The sequence below is a fragment of the Uranotaenia lowii genome, chromosome 3 (assembly GCF_029784155.1).
Source record: "Uranotaenia lowii strain MFRU-FL chromosome 3, ASM2978415v1, whole genome shotgun sequence".
Lineage (NCBI taxonomy): Eukaryota > Metazoa > Arthropoda > Insecta > Diptera > Culicidae > Uranotaenia > Uranotaenia lowii.
The window spans coordinates 200,546,451-200,562,775 of record NC_073693.1 but is presented as its reverse complement, the minus strand read 5'-3'; the positions used below and the strand labels follow the sequence as shown (position 1 = coordinate 200,562,775).

The 16,325-nt window shown below is 36.7% G+C and overlaps 1 protein-coding gene across 1 annotated transcript; it reads left to right on the top strand.

The window, feature by feature from the left end:
- Window positions 1-4,693: 4,693 nt before the first annotated feature.
- On the top strand, window positions 4,694-6,812 carry LOC129757363 (uncharacterized). The gene is made up of 3 exons (XM_055754565.1): window positions 4,694-5,382; window positions 5,814-6,121; window positions 6,180-6,812. Exons 1-3 carry the CDS (start codon window positions 4,857-4,859, stop codon window positions 6,687-6,689), a joined length of 1,344 nt encoding a protein of 447 aa, XP_055610540.1. The 5' UTR covers window positions 4,694-4,856; the 3' UTR covers window positions 6,690-6,812.
- Window positions 6,813-16,325: the final 9,513 nt, after the last annotated feature.

Genomic DNA, 16,325 nt, shown 5'->3' with positions numbered 1-16,325 from the left:
GATTTAGTGTTCAAATTCAGATTTCAGGTTCCAGAATCAGATTTCAGAGACAGATTTCAGAATCAGATTTCATATTCAGATTTCAGATTCAGATTTCAGATTCAGATTTCAGATTCCGATTTCAGATTCAGTCAAATACAGTCTTCGTTCCCGAACGTGTGTGCTTTTGCGATGTTGCAAAGCTGTACTTTTTGGAAGCCTCCGTAGCTGTTGCTTTAAGCTAGCTTCTAGGTTAGTCAGTCTTCCGCTGAGTGTTGAGTGATAGGTGCTCCTTTTTTTTGGCTGGTGGATTAACGAGTATTTAAAAACAAATCCGAACGATGAATACAGAGGGAAGTGAGGGAGTTTTGAGTGTGTTTGGTGGGAGCAACAGTGATGCTGATGGTGATTTGGTTTTAAGCAATGCGCGAGGTGTGGGATTGTTTGGTGGGAGTGGAAGTGGGGGTATGGGAAATGCAAATGCAGATTCGGTCGTGGGGGTAAATGGTGGTTCCCGAAAAAGGAAGCCAACGTTTAGGGACATTGCCGAATCATGCATGAAATTGCAAGATGATTTCTTAGTGTGTGCTATTGATCCAGCTGGATGTCGGGCCAATTACAAACAAAAGCCGCAGCGTCTCGATATAGGAAATTTCATCCGGCACCTTCGCGTGGAGCATTCCGACTTAGCAAGGGAACGCGGGCTCTTTAAAAACGCGAACCCCGGCCCTGCAAAGAAGAGACGGATTGCAAAAGTTTCCGTCCCCATTGATGCACAAACTGTCATTGAATCAATAGTGCGAATGGTAGGAGTTGAGGACCTTCCAATAAACAAAATAGAGTCAGATGGTTTTCGGATGATTTTGGACCCTCTCTGCCATGCATTGGGGTTGACCGTTAACGAGAAAACTACCATGGCTCACGTGAACACATGCGCGGATAATATTCGGAAAGAAATAAAGAAGGAGGTGGAAGGAAAGCTGCTTTCGTTAAAAATCGATTCAGCGTCGCGTCATGGCCGACACATTCTAGGCATAAATGTGCAGTTTTGGAACGGAGAAGAGGTTCTGATCCGGACTCTTGGTAAGTACGAATTAAAATTGACAGATTGAACAGTCCTGCCTTCAAAATCAGCTTCTGGTTTCGGTTTTCTGGTTCAGATTTCAGATTTATTTAAGGATCCAGATTTCAGATTTCAGATTCAGATATCAAATTTCAGATTTTAGATTTCAAATGCAGATTCTAGATTCAGATTCAGATTTCAGATTCAGATTTCAGATTCAGATTTCAGATTCAGATTTCAGATTCAGATTTCAGATTCAGATTTCAGATTCAGATTTCAGATTCAGATTTCAGATTCAGATTTCAGATTCAGATTTCAGATTCAGATTTCAGATTCAGATTTCAGATTCAGATTTCAGATTCAGATTTCAGATTCAGATTTCAGATTCAGATTTCAGATTCAGATTTCAGATTCAGATTTCAGATTCAGATTTCAGATTCAGATTTCAGATTCAGATTTCAGATTCAGATTTCAGATTCAGATTTCAGATTCAGATTTCAGATTCAGATTTCAGATTCAGATTTCAGATTCAGATTTCAGATTCAGATTTCAGATTCAGATTTCAGATTCAGATTTCAGATTCAGATTTCAGATTCAGATTTCAGATTCAGATTTCAGATTCAGATTTCAGATTCAGATTTCAGATTCAGATTTCAGATTCAGATTTCAGATTCAGATTTCAGATTCAGATTTCAGATTCAGATTTCAGATTCAGATTTCAGATTCAGATTTCAGATTTTTTTTTTTTTTTTTTTTTTTTTTTTTTTTTTTTTTTTTTTTTTTTTTTTAATAAAATAAAGTTGTTTATTCACAAAATATACACATTAGTTACAAAGGTTTACATATTTTCCAAAATGTTTCTTCAATACAACTCTATGATTCCATTTGTATTCGTTCAGGCGTTTTTTAAAAATGTATAAATTTCCTATTCTTCCTAAATTAAAGCTCATTCCCCTAGCGACTAACCATAGCACAGTTTTTTGACATTGGTTTTTGGGCTGTATTTTCCACGAAAGAATATCTTCAAGAGATTGTACAGATATTTTGAATTTTTCTGTAATGACTTTTTCTATCCACTTCCATACAGGCTTTGCATTTGTGCATTCTTTGATGCGATGTATATTCGTATCCGGCTCTGAGCAAATTTCGCAATTGCTGTTTTCTAGGCGACCTATATTATACGAACGTAATTTTTCTTTGTTTGGCAACAAATCATTAACTAACACAAATAATCGCGATCTATCTTCAGCTGCTAAGAAGTTACTATTCAAATTTTCCCATATTGTTTCCCAATTTATAAGTGGTAAATTTTCTTCAATTTTTGGAATGATCTTTTTTGTATCAATGAAATACCAATATAAAGCTCTGACATTTGTCAATGAAAAGTTGGTTTTTAAAATAATCGCTTCTTCAATCCAAGCTCTCCCATTCCTCGGTAAAATTTCAAATGATCTTAGGTTAAGGAGATAGACCTCATCCACTGGTTTCATAAAGAATATTGCGGATATACAAAGCTTTAGCTTTACTCTCAGGATCTATAAGATTTAGTCCACCTTCTTCAGGTCTTAAATATAACTGATTCCTTTCTATTTTAAAAATAAAATTTTTCCAGAAAAACTGTCCTACTGCCTTTTTTATTTTAGCTATGTGTTGATTAGTAGGAGGGAATACTTGTGCTACATACCAAAATTTAGATAAAACAAAGACATTCAAATAAATTACTTTATCGATTAAATTCATATCACGAAACTTGCTGTGCAGTAATTGTAATTCTAAATTATCAATTAGTTTTTTATAAGTTAAATTTATAGTACTAGTCCATTTGCAAGTAATTATCACTCCTAATATTCTTTGAGACTGTACTTCTTGTATAGGAAAAGGACCTCCTTTACAATTATTTATCCGAATAAAAGATGATTTTCCAAGGTTCAACTTTATTTTTGAGGACCTGCTGTAAGAATCTATTAAACTTTTCATCAAATCAAACTCTTTTTCATCCCTTACAAAAATCGTGAGATCATCAGCATAGGCCATTATCGTCTGAAACCTATCAAATACTAGTAACCCTTTGATATTAAGCTGCAGTTTTCGAACAAGAGGTTCAATATAAATTACAAATAGAATCATGCTCAATGGGCAGCCTTGTCGGACTGACGAGTTGATTTTAAATTCCGATGTAAAAAATCCATTGAATATTACTTTAGAAGTAGCAGTTGAATATATGTTCTTTATACAAGTAATTAAAGAATCGGGAAAGCCAAACTTACTCATAATTTTCCATAGAAATACATGATTAACTTTATCAAACGCCTTTTCAAGATCTAAGCTGACTAAAAATCCTTTGAGTTTTTTATTTTCCATTGATTTTGTTATTAATCTGCGAATATTTTTCAAGCTATCTATACAAGATTTATTCTCGGTGCAAGCTATTTGGCCTGGTCCTAAAATTTTATTTAAAATATGTGAAACTCGTTTTGCAATAATCTTCATTAGTAATTTGTAGTCAGTATTCAATAAACTAATTGGTCGCAAATCTTGAATACTTCGAGAATTGCCCGATTTCGGTATCAATGTGATAATCCCTGCAGAGAATTCTTTAGGTGGCAAAATACTATTCGAAAAGTACAAATTAAACAATTTAAGCATGTCGTCAACTATGTTATTGTAGTTTTTGAGGTAAAACTCATATGTTATGCCGTCAGGCCCTGGTGATTTCTTTTTAGTGCATGATTGGAGGACTGTTTTAAGCTCGTCAGCAGTGATCGGAGCAGTAAGAGAAATTTTATCACTTTCATCTAAAGCATTTTCTATTAAATCTAAAGAATCATCACTATCATTATTTGTATTTATACCCTCGCCTGATTCAGATTTCAGATTCAGATTTTAGATTTCAGATTCAGATTTCAGATTCAGATTTCAGATTCAGATTTCAGATTCAGATTTCCGATTCAGATTTCAGATTCAGATTTCAGATTCAGATTTCAGATTCAGATTTCAGATTCAGATTTCAGATTCAGATTTCAGATTCAGATTTCAGATTCAGATTTCAGATTCAGATTTCAGATTCAGATTTCAGATTCAGATTTCAGATTCAGATTTCAGATTCAGATTTCAGATTCAGATTTCAGATTCAGATTTCAGATTCAGATTTCAGATTCAGATTTCAGATTCAGATTTCAGATTCAGATTTCAGATTCAGATTTCAGATTCAGATTTCAGATTCAGATTTCAGATTCAGATTTCAGATTCAGATTTCAGATTCAGATTTCAGATTCAGATTTCAGATTCAGATTTCAGATTCAGATTTCAGATTTCAGATTCAGATTTCAGATTCAGATTTCAGACTCAGATTTCAGATTCAGATTTCAGATTCAGATTTCAGATTCAGATTTCAGATTCAAATTTCAGATTCAGATTTCAGATTCAGATTTCAGATTCAGATTTCAGATTTCAGATTCAGATTTCAGCTTCAGATTTCAGATTCAGATTTCATATTCAGATTGCATATTTCTAATTCAAATTTCAAATTCAACTTTTAGATTTCAAATTTCAGATTCAAATTTCAGATTGACATTTCAGATTTCTATTTTAGATTCAGATTTCAGTTTCAAATTTCATATTCAGATTTCAGATTTCAGATTTAAGATTACAGATTTAAATTTCAGATTTCTGAATCAGTTTCAAGATTCAGATTTCAGATTAAATGATGGCAGTTTTTCTTATAATTTCATGATTTTTTTTATATTTTTTTTCTTATCTCTATTTAAACTTTCTGATACAAAACTTAAAATTGGGATTAATTTTTCTACTAGCTATGCTCGAGGTTAAAGGACGGCAGACTGCCAAATTCATCGTTCAGAAAACTGAAGAGATTCTCAAGATATATGACATATCACTCGAACAAATTTTGACTGGAACATGTGACAACGGCGCAAACATGTTGGCGGCCATTAAAGCGTTGGACCAAAACCTTCAGTTGGTTGAATCTGAAAGACAACCTTTGGATGACGACGATAGTTTCGAATGCATCAATGACGATCTTTATGATGAGCTTATCAAGGAATTCGAATCTAGAATCTGCCTTGTGAGATGTGCGGCTCACACCTTACAGTTGGCTGTGACGGACGTTATCAAGCACACAGATATTCGAATTCGCAGCATAACAAATGTGGTAAAAAACTGTAGGAAGATTGCATACAGAGATTCATTTCATATGCATAATGTGCCTATTCCACCGATGTACTCAAAAACAAGATGGGGAGGAGTATATGAAATGATTTTCAACCTTTTCGAACACGAATCCTTTTATAAAGATTTAGGAGATCAGTTTAAGGAGCTAGGTAAGTTAAAAAACACGTAAACAGTTGCTATTTGCTTGGTGTATAAGTTAATGATTTTCTTTCTTATCACATGACCTTTCTTCAAAATAAAAACTTGGATTGAAAGGTCCAGACTACAATCTAAATTGATGACCTGTTACTTATTCCACTGAACTGCTGATTGCCTTATATCATAGATACAATAATCTTTGAAAACAAATCATATTACGGAAGATTTAAGTAAACGTTTCTGGTTTTATTTATAAAAAAATATGTTTCCATCTATTGATAAAAAATATCAATTTGTGAGAAACTAAAAATTTAAAATATTTGCAAGAAACATAAAAAACAAATTAACAGTTGGATTCATAAGAAAACACCTTTATCATCGACCAAATAATTTAACGAACAATATATTAAATAATTTGTATAACCCCTCTTTTCCCCAACAGATCTGTCTGAACACCGGGATTTTATACATGAGTATGAGAACGCTCTAAAGCCCTTGTATATCTCTACCAAAGAGATGCAAGCAAAGCATCTATCTTTAGGAGATTTTTATATTCAATGGTTACGTTGCTTGATGGAAGTTAAACAATTAACAACCAACGAATTGGCGAAATCTCTGATCATTTCATTAACTACGAGACTTCAGCAACTGAAAAACAATTTTGCCTTTAAAGCCGCTTTGTTGATTGATCCCCGGTTTAATTATTTATCTTCAGCTGTTTTCATGCCTGAAGAGAAGGAATCAATCAGGGTATTTAATCACAATTTCTGCTTTAATGCCTAAAGCTTTAAAAACATGTTTTTTGCAGAATTTCATCATTGCAACATCAAAGAGAATACGTGCATTGAAACCCGTCGAACCAGTGGTAGCCACGCCTTCTGTACCCGAGCCTGATACTGTTACTCAAGATTTAGATGATTTTATGACTGATCTATTTGGAGGGGTGCCACCGTCGGCAAATAACGACAATGTAGGCCAGGGCCAGGACAGTTTTATCAAACAGTTGAATGCATTAGATCTCGAGAACCATCAAAATCACAAATATGATATTTGGAAGCACTGGAAGGACCGTATCAACTCTCATCCTGAGCTTGCGGAGGTGGCGCTCTCTATCATGTCGGTTCCTTCGACCCAGGTGTCGGTAGAGCGCTCTTTCAGTGGGCTGGCGTTGGTGTTGTCACCTGCTCGCACAAATTTAACAGCAAAAAATTTGGAAAATATCCTTCTAGTTAAACTTAATAGCGAGTTATTAAAAACCATTATACCTAACATGTACGATTGGAAGCAGTATCAGGGACTAAGCGCTCTGCTTGAATAAAAATAAAATCAACGAATTTATTTCAGAAATAAGGCATATTATCATTATTTGGTCGATTTTTTTAGTTGTACTGTTTTTGTCGTATTTGTCATGATTTTTGTTTGTTTTGTTATATTTTTGTGATGGTCCCTATATTTTTGTCCTATTAGTCATAATTTAACTAGATTTTTGTAAGAACTTTAACATGTATTTTTTATTTTGTCACATTTTTATCATTGTTGTCATATATTTGTCAGAGTTTGGTCATATTTGTCATAATTTTGCAAAATTTTTTCATATTTTCATCAGAATTTTGCCATATTTTTATCAGAGTTTTGAGATATTTGTCATGATTATGTCATATTTATGTTTTGTTTTTGTCTTATTTTTTGTTGTCAGAATTTCAATATTTTTGTCATAAGTTTGTCATATTTATGTCAGCATTTTCTAATATTTTTTGTCAGATTTTTGTCATGTTTTTGTCAGAATTTCGTTAAATTTTTGTCATATATGATTTTGTCATATTTTAATATTTTTTTTCAGAATATAGTCATATTTTTCATAATTTTGTCATGTTTTCAGAATATTGTCTTAATTTTCCGTTAATAATTAATTGTCAGAATATTTCCATTTTTTTCAAAATTTATCATATTTGTCATGATTTTGCCATATTTTTATCATTTTTTTGGTATATTCTTGTCGTAATTTAGATTATGTTTTTGTAATATTGGTTATGATTTTATCATATTTGTTATGATAATTTCATATTTTTGTCATAGTTGTTTTCATGTGTTATTTTTTTTAAATTTTGTAATATTTGTCATATTTAAGTCAGAGTTTTGTCATGTTTGTTTCACAATTATGGCGTTTTTTTGACAGGATTTTGTCATGATTTTGTCAAATTTTTGTCATAATTTTGTCATTTTTTTCACATTTTTAGTCAGATTTTTATCATATTTGTCAAAATTTTGTTATGTTTTTTTCTGAATTTTTTTAAATTTTGGTCATATGTTTTCCATATTATTGTCAGTATTCTGCCTTATTTTTGTCAGAATTTGGAAATCTGTTGTGTCAGAACTTTGTCTTATTGTCATGACTTTGTCATATTTCTTTATTATAAACTCACGCGCGCCTATTCAAACTCCCAGGCTCCTTTCATGGTATCTTCACTTGTCATGTTATCAATTTGAGCATTTTTGATTAATTTTTAAAATGATGTGAATAAATTAGGATAAAATCCAAGCATCTGGGCCGAACCAGACTTGTTTCGAATTATTCACTGAATATCTAGACAACTTCGGAAATTTTCTCACACACCCAACGCATCTCCCGAATCAAATCTTTTTACGTGTCGGGTTTGAATTTAAAAATCATTGTTTTAAGAAAGAATTTCTAAATGAGTTTTAAACTAGCAAAATTCTTCCTAGAACTTTAATTAAAGTTTAATTAAACTTTAATTAAATTTTAACCAACCTAATTACCAATTTTAAAAGAATTTATTCCGAAATCTCATACTGTTTAAAAGGCAAAATATTGTTTGTTTCTCAATGTCAAAAAAAAGTTTTTTTTCTACAGAAGATAATGAGCATTCAAAATATATATTCACTACGGAATGTTCAAATCATCGTGCGGAAAAAAAATAAATAAATTTTTCATCTTGTTTTCACCTCGCGTCATACATTTTCGTTTGCTGCTGCTGCTGTGCTCTCAGGATCAGATCAGACGAACATTGCCAGCGCCCAACATAAACGAACGACAGCACGTGCTTAACAGCCGGTCGTGACAGTTTGATCACCGTATACCAAAACTGTCGCGGCAATGCAGCCGGCTGTAGGATCGAAATAATTTTCGAAAGAGTAGGTATGAAAGTACGGAAACCGAACCTTCAGTTCGGCTCGCTAAAGCTCAAGCACAAAGTTTTCGGCACAGCTACCCAAGAGCCGATCGTTCAATTACAGTTTCTCGCACCCGAACGTGTGGCTGTGGCCAATGCTTTGCTGTTCGTGATCAACTATACAGCAGCGACTTAGTGGCTATGTGAAACCGAGACAGTTTGTTCGGGAGGGAAAAAGCTTTCATCCAAAAGCTGTACTTTTCGGAAGCCTGTTCGGGGCTACCACCATATCTTGAGCCAGAGATAACTTTAAGCATATCTAATCGATCCTTGACTTTTTTGTCTAGAGACTGGATATGAGTTCGATAACTTAGACTTCGATCAAGTTCGATTCCCAGGTATTTATAAGTTTTTACAGTTTCGATTCTTATTCCTTGTACGCGTAGTTCCATTTTTTCTGTGGTGTTTTTGAAGATCATCGCTTTAGTTTTGCTGGGGTTGATTTCGAGGTTCAAATCTCTAGCTCGTGTTTCGAAGATATTCAGGAATTCTTGGGCTTTCTCTGATGCTGTTTTGGTATTGTTAGCTGTAACAATCACCACGAAATCGTCGGCGTACTGAGCTAATGAGACATCGCTGATTTCAATTTGGTGAAGAGGAATCGTGTATAAATTGAAAAGGGTGGGTGATAAAACGTCACCTTGAGGTAATCCGTTGCTTATAACCCTGTGAATATCACCGTTCCCAGACCTGAGAAAGATTTTTCGATTTCTCAAAAATGCTACAATCCATCTTACAAATTCGTATGGGATTTTTATATCTGACATTAATTTCTCAAGTATCTCGGTTCGTACTGCGTTAAACGCGTTCGAGAGATCTATGAACACTACTGCGGTTATTAGGCCCTTTCTTTTATTCGCTTGGATCAGGTTTGTCACATACGTGCAGCAAGTGATGGTTGATTGGCCTTTCCTGAAGCCGAATGATAGTTCCGGGAGAATGTTGTTTGAGTCCAAATAAACTTGCAATTTTCGGTGTACAGCCGAATTTAGAATTTTGGTGAGTGTTGGGACCAGGGAGATGGGTCGATTTCCAGATGCCGTTTCTTGATCCCTACCTGGTTTAGGTATGGCAATAGTTCTTATTTCTTTTAGAGGACTTGACAAGTTGCCATGTCTCCACATTTGGTTAAGATCGTAAACGATTGCTGACGCAGCATATCATATGAAATTTTGTCGTTGCCTGGGGCCGTTGATTTTTTATTTTGTAGAATGTGATACCATCCAACTCGATTTAAAATGTTGTATTGTGTTGGGTGTTCAACACTAATAGGTTCATCTAAATAGACATCATTATCCCCAAAATGTAAATCTAAAAACTCATTTGCAAGTATGGGACTATCTTGAACTGCATTATTTCGTTGTGTTTTTCTTTTTCCCGTCAGACCACACGCTAACTTTTGGCTACCCCTTAAAGGCGTAAAAATGACCCGTTATTGAAAACCCCCATGATCTGTCAAATAACGGGTCTTTTTATCGGGTCAATATTACCCCTTATTTCGGAAAAGGAAAGTCCGCTTAAAAAGGGTAATTTTGAAACTTGCGAAGTTTCAACTAGTTGATACTTTTCTTTGTCCGTCGATGTGATTATGGAGAGAAATTGCGGTAAGGTTTTTATTTCATATTAAACTTCTTATATTAATCAGAACTGGTTTTCATTTAGATAACTTCGTGGTGCACCAGATGGATTTCGACGACACAAAGGATTCAGCTGTGGATAAGAAAAAGCTGGTAAGTTATGTATATTTATTTTATTTTCATAATCTAAAGTTCGATTTTGTTTTAGGATTTGCCCAAAGAAATAAGCGGACAACCAACGAATCTCAGTACCATCCCCGAAAAGAATATCAACATGAAAAAATTTAAAAAATAGTGTCGTAAAATGTGATAGTTTTAATAGATTCTAATCTTTAGCATTCCAATAAACCAAAATAAAAAATATTTTGTTGGTTCTATTTCTTTCTAGCGAACAAAATTCCTTTTAGTAAATACTCGAACCTCCACCAATTGCAAGCGTTTCAAATAAGGGGTAATTTTCATCCGCTACAAGCGTTATCAAGGTGAGTACCCCTTAAAGGGTACAACGGCTTTATCCCGAAAAAGGAGTTCTCCCAGTCTTATCGAATAACGGGTCAAAAGTATTCGTTAAGGGGTAGCCAAAAGTTAGCGTGCACGTATTTTTTGCCATAGTTGAGATGAACTTGTTTGAGGAGGGTTTATTTCTTCTGAGAACTTTTTTAAGTTTGATTTCATTCGTTCTTTCTTTAACCGCTGGAAGATAGCAGTCTGTTTTTTAAGGTCTAATAGATTGTTTAAGTTAGATAATTTGTTGAATCTACTTTGTGCTTGTTGTTTTTCTAACCACGCTTCCTCTACTGCATCATCCCACCAGTATTTGGGTTCAAATCTGTTTCGAACTCTGTTGCTTTTAATGATTTGGTTGAACTGTTTGGTGAGTTCACCGGAATCTGAAATTTGATGGACTGATAGTTGGTTTATCTCTTTGAGTATTTGAACTTTTTTGTAGGTGTATTTCTGTTTTTGTGGTTTGTTTGTTTTAATTTCTATATGGATGAGCGAGTGGTGGCTACCGACTGTTTCGTCTAGCACCTTCCAAGTTACGTCAAGATATAATTCGTTAGTTATGGCAGTAATATCTATTGCCGATGGGCTTTTATTCAATTCCAGCGGTCTGTACGTAGGGCTGCCGTCATTCAATATAATCAAATTGGAACCGTTCAAAATTTGAAAAATGGCTGAGCCTTTTCTATCCGAGTTATTATTGCCCCATGTCGTATGGTGGCTATTGACGTCCCCGCCTATAATTAGTTTGGGAAAATGGGAAAATTCTTTGGTGATATTTTCTAGCTCTTTTTGTATATCGCCACAACTTGTGGAAGGACTGATGTAGATTGAAATGACCACTATATTGTTGGACAATATTTTGGTCGCTACGCACTGGATTGTATCACACGTTGTTGAATATGGTATTCTTTTAAAACCGAGATTATTGCGGATATAGATGGCAGCACCCCCATACCCATCATTACGAGATTGTAAGATTTTATGGAAACCACTGATGTGGTACATGTTTGTTGCTTCTAATTCTTCTTTGGTCCATGTTTCACTAAGGATGGCCAATGAGTAAGATTGCGACATCAATGTACGCTGTAATTCTTGTCTGTGTTTCGAGATGCTTTGTATGTTACTTTGTAAAATTTTCAAACTCTCCATTTTGATTTATGAGGAGGGTTAGGAATGTAAATAGTTATTGATGTCTGTATGTTTATTTGTACTATTTATTTTGTTTTATGTATGGTATCAAAGCCTATGAATTTCTTACTTTTTTCGATGAAATTTTCTCTAACTTTGCCTTTTAGACTACACTCTTCTAGTACTTCAGTGTAGTACTGAATTAAGGCCTCTTGCACGGCTAGGGTAATCGCTGTGTTGTTAGCTGCTTTATTGTTTTTGTCAATTTCTGCGAACTTTTGTTTCCACCTTTCGGCTTCGCTTACCTTAACACGATCGTCGCCACGTCACCCATATATGGGTGACGGCTCTCTTAAGCAAGGTTGCCGCTCAGTTCTGCCACGCGTTGTAAATCTGAAGCTCTCTCGCTTTACTTTCATGCTCTGAGATTTTTTTTGGGCGACGAACGTGTTAAATGGGTTGTTGAGCGCCGTGCCGGTAATTTCGGGATCGCTGGTTGATTTTGGTCTCTTCCTGGAAATTTCACCTGTTGATGTGCTGGGTTGCGGGCTAACAGGTCTGCGTCTTATTGTTTGGCTGGGTTTAGGTTCGTTGTTCCTTTTCAAGATGTTTGCAAAACTTACTGCTGGTGTTGGTTCGTCGGCAAACTGTGACAGGGCATCAAACTGATTAGATGTGCCGATGGAAAATTTGTCTTTAGCTTCGTGGTATGAAAGCCCATTTTTCGCCATAGCTGTTTTGATCGCATTTTGCCTCACACGTTCGGAACAATTTATGTCGTCCGTACCGTGATTTGCCTTGCAATATACACACTTTTTCTCCAACTTACACTGTTCAAAGTCGATACTGTTTTCGTGTTGCATTCCACAACGTAAACAACGTTGCGAACTTCTACAATCAGCTGCTTTGTGATTGTATCTCAAGCAGTTGAGACACAATAACGCTCTACGGACATATGGCTTAACTGTCATCATACATGAATAGAGTTTCACAGAAGTAGGGAGTTTATTGGTACGAAAGGTAATACTCACGGTTGTGGTGGGAACGGGTTTTTTGTCGACGAAGCGGTTGAGACGGTATACACTCATAATCGGTACCGGTGTGTACAATTCCTCCTGATGTATTTCTTGGATACTCACATCAATTGGGACATCAGTGATCACTCCTGTGACCGACACTAGGTGGCGCGGTACATATGCGTTGTATCCATATGAAGCTGGGAGTTCGCTGAGGATCACTCGGTTAGCCGCAATGTGGCTGTTGAAGTAAACCATCACTTTAGTTCTGCCGGTGCTTTTTATTTCGGTGATACAGTTCTCAGTTCCAAAGATCCTTTTGAGCATTCGTCCTACACCAATTCGGTTGATGAATTTTTCCTTTCCTTTGTTCAATTCGATGTACACTCTATATGGGGCTGGGTCGTCGGCGCGGTAGTCAAAGTTCTGAGGTGGTGGGGGAACTTTTTTCTGCTGGGTATCCTTGCTGGTCTCCGTACACTCAGAAATAAATAAAATATCAAACAATTATTTTTTAGGTATTTTCACGTTTCTCCCTCTTTACGCACAAGAATATTTCTCATGGTGTAATTACTGGGATATTTCTCACTGAGAAATATTTCTGCGATTAAAATTTATGCATTGAGAGATGGACAACAGTGACATCTGGTGGTCGTAAAAATAATTAAACGGCGGTTATAGCAGTTATATGAATAATCATTGCACCATAATGAAAATTTATGAAATTTTTTCAGAATTAATAAAAATAAAGGGATGAAAAGTTTTAAAATATTCTTTATTTGAAGCTTCACATAAAAACAAAACAAAGTTTTCACTTAAAAATAAAAAAAAAAATTTCAACCCAAGCTTCTTCAGAACATCGTCTTCAGTGAGAAGAAGAAATACCTCTATCGTGTCGACTCCGGTTTCTGAAAATATACAAAATCAAGATTTTTATTTTAAATAATGTGGAACATCATCGTTTTCAATTCATCACATTTGTATTAATTAACTGACCTATCACGAAAAAGAATCCCATCTATTACTAAATGTTTTACAAGAAGAAAATTCATCATTTTACTAAAGATGCATTAACGTATTCTGAAATATGATTCAGATGGGTGGTGAGGTGGTGTGGTTATATAATTTTGATCTACCTCCACGAAACGTAAACTTTTGAATTGAATTTGAAAACGGAATCTGGCTTTACTACGAATTAAAGCTATAACTAGCAGAACTGGCAATGTTTACTTTAAGGCAATTTTTTTAATTTAATGAAACTTATAATGTTGTCATAACTTGACTTACCTCGTAGTTGCTGAGTTACAGCGCTTGCAAGCTGACTCTTCACACAATCCATGACCGCTGTGCACAAATACAAAAGGCAAAACACATAAATTTTCTAAAATATCGCAGTAAAAATAGCACTGGATGTGTTAAAACACTAACCGAATGCTACAATAAGTCCAAAATCAAAAAGGGAACAAAAGGAAACACCTGCCCAAAAGAAGAAGAAAATGACAGCTGAAATGTTTCGGTAATAAAATTTATGCACCGGATGATTTCTCAAAGTGAAATGTTTCCAATGCATAAAAAATAATTATCGCGGCAGTTACTTTTTAATGACTGGAGTAATTTATCATCTAGAAATCACTGAATATTTAGATAAAAATTATTTCTGTATTTCATTTATTTCTGAGTGTACTAGAAGCTGTTTCTCCATCGGAAATATCCGGGGGGTCTGTATTCATACTTTCTTGTTCCATTTTTTCCACTCGCCAATATGGCGGCGGAGAGTATGGTATTAAAGAACGAACACTAAAATCTGGCTATTTCCAACTTGGTTGGTGAAATAAACTTTCTTCAAATACTAGATTTGCACTTAGTGATCGCAGAGCGAATTGGGAATCTTTATTTGACACCAAATTTTGAAATTATAATCAAAAGTATTCTGCTGAGCAGGAAAACACGCGTCTACACTTTACAAATGGCGGAGAAAAAGTGCGTCTAAATCTTCGACCTTTCGTTTTTTGCCGATCAGCTTGCTGAAAAGTAAACAAATAATGTTTTTTTATTTTACTAATATATTCAACGTTCACACCAAAAACATCAAATCGAACTTACCATTCCGGAGATAACAATAACATTTGTTGCATTTAAGCTTATAGCTAAGTTATTAGTCCTAAAAATATTTCACGATACGAGCGATTGGCAAACTAACACATAAAAACCCATCCCCATATAGAGAAAAATCAGCGTGTTGTTATTATTAAACCAAAATTGGTTAAAATACGCCAAGCGTGAAATTTTATGTCAAGAGCACCCAAAAATGAGGAAAGGAAACGCAGCGTGCAACAAGAGCTGTCAAACGGGCCACGCGGAACAGATCCGCCATTTCGTTCCTAGCACCGTCGTGAACAGACGGAAAAAGTGCCGCTAAAAAAAATCGGGAAGTGGGGTTGCGTTCGCGGATTTGCCGGAAAAAGCAGAAATCCACTCCAGAGCGCGTGCCAGACGAGCCGGAAGGTACACCTTCAATAGATTTGGCCGAAGAAAAGAAAAAGAAACCTATCGACGAGACAAGCCGGCCAGAAGAGGTGGACAGGAAAAAACAAAAAGAGCCGCACAACCACGCTGCGTAAGTCGTTCGCACTAGACCCGTAAGCCAGCATTTTAAGCGTTTCCTTTCTGCTTCCTCAGGGCTCTTTTTTCCCCCCTCACCTCAACTGCCTTCCGGTGCGGCAATTTCGGGCGAGCCGAAGAAAATCAGCAGCCCCCTGGTAGACCCCAGGAGGCGCCACAAGTGTAGGACGGAGGCACGAATCAACCAAGACCAGCAGCCCCCTGGTAGACCCCAGGAGGCGCCACAGGCGTAGGGCCACAGTTCCCGCAGTGCTGCCAATCGGCACTCCGAATCGCCGAGCAGCACAACAAAACTCGGAGGCCCCGGGACTCTGCCGTGAAGAAAAGTGGAGGTCTTCCGGCAGAGAGGGTCCACAAGGGAAAGCAGCAGCAACAGCGCCACCAATCGGCCCCAGGCGTAGGGCGGCCGACCAGCAGCAACAGCGCCACCAATCGGCCCCAGGCGTAGGGCGGCCGACCAGCAGCAACAGCGCCACCAATCGGCCCCAGGCGTAGGGCGGCCGACCAGCAGCAACAGCGCCACCAATCGGCCCCAGGCGTAGGGCGGCCGACCAGCAGCAACAGCGCCACCAATCGGCCCCAGGCGTAGGGCGGCCGACCAGCAGCGACAGCGCCACCAATCGGCCCCAGGCGTAGGGCGGCCGAATAGCGGAAGAAGCACGAGGTGCCACCCGATCGGCGCTCGGTCGAAAGGCGGCGGACGCATGCCGGGCAGGCGAGGTGCCGTACAGTGGGATCCATTCGGCGAAAATGCGGTGAGTACACGCTGGTTTGGGGAAGTGTGGGTGTGTCTTGCCATAATCCTTTGTAGCCATCATTTTTATTCATGTGGCATCGCCCACGAAAAGCCTCTTCGATAAATGGCGCCCAACAAAAACGAACCGCTTAAGTTTTGTTCGGGAAAAATAAAATA

Coding starts and splice junctions, on each gene's coding strand:
- LOC129757363 (XM_055754565.1), top strand. CDS start 4,857: ATGCTCGAGGTTAAAGGACGGCAGACTGCCAAATTCATCGTTCAGAAA. Junction 5,383..5,813: donor AGATCAGTTTAAGGAGCTAG/GTAAGTTAAAAA, acceptor TTTCCCCAACAG/ATCTGTCTGAACACCGGGAT. Junction 6,122..6,179: donor AAGAGAAGGAATCAATCAGG/GTATTTAATCAC, acceptor TGTTTTTTGCAG/AATTTCATCATTGCAACATC.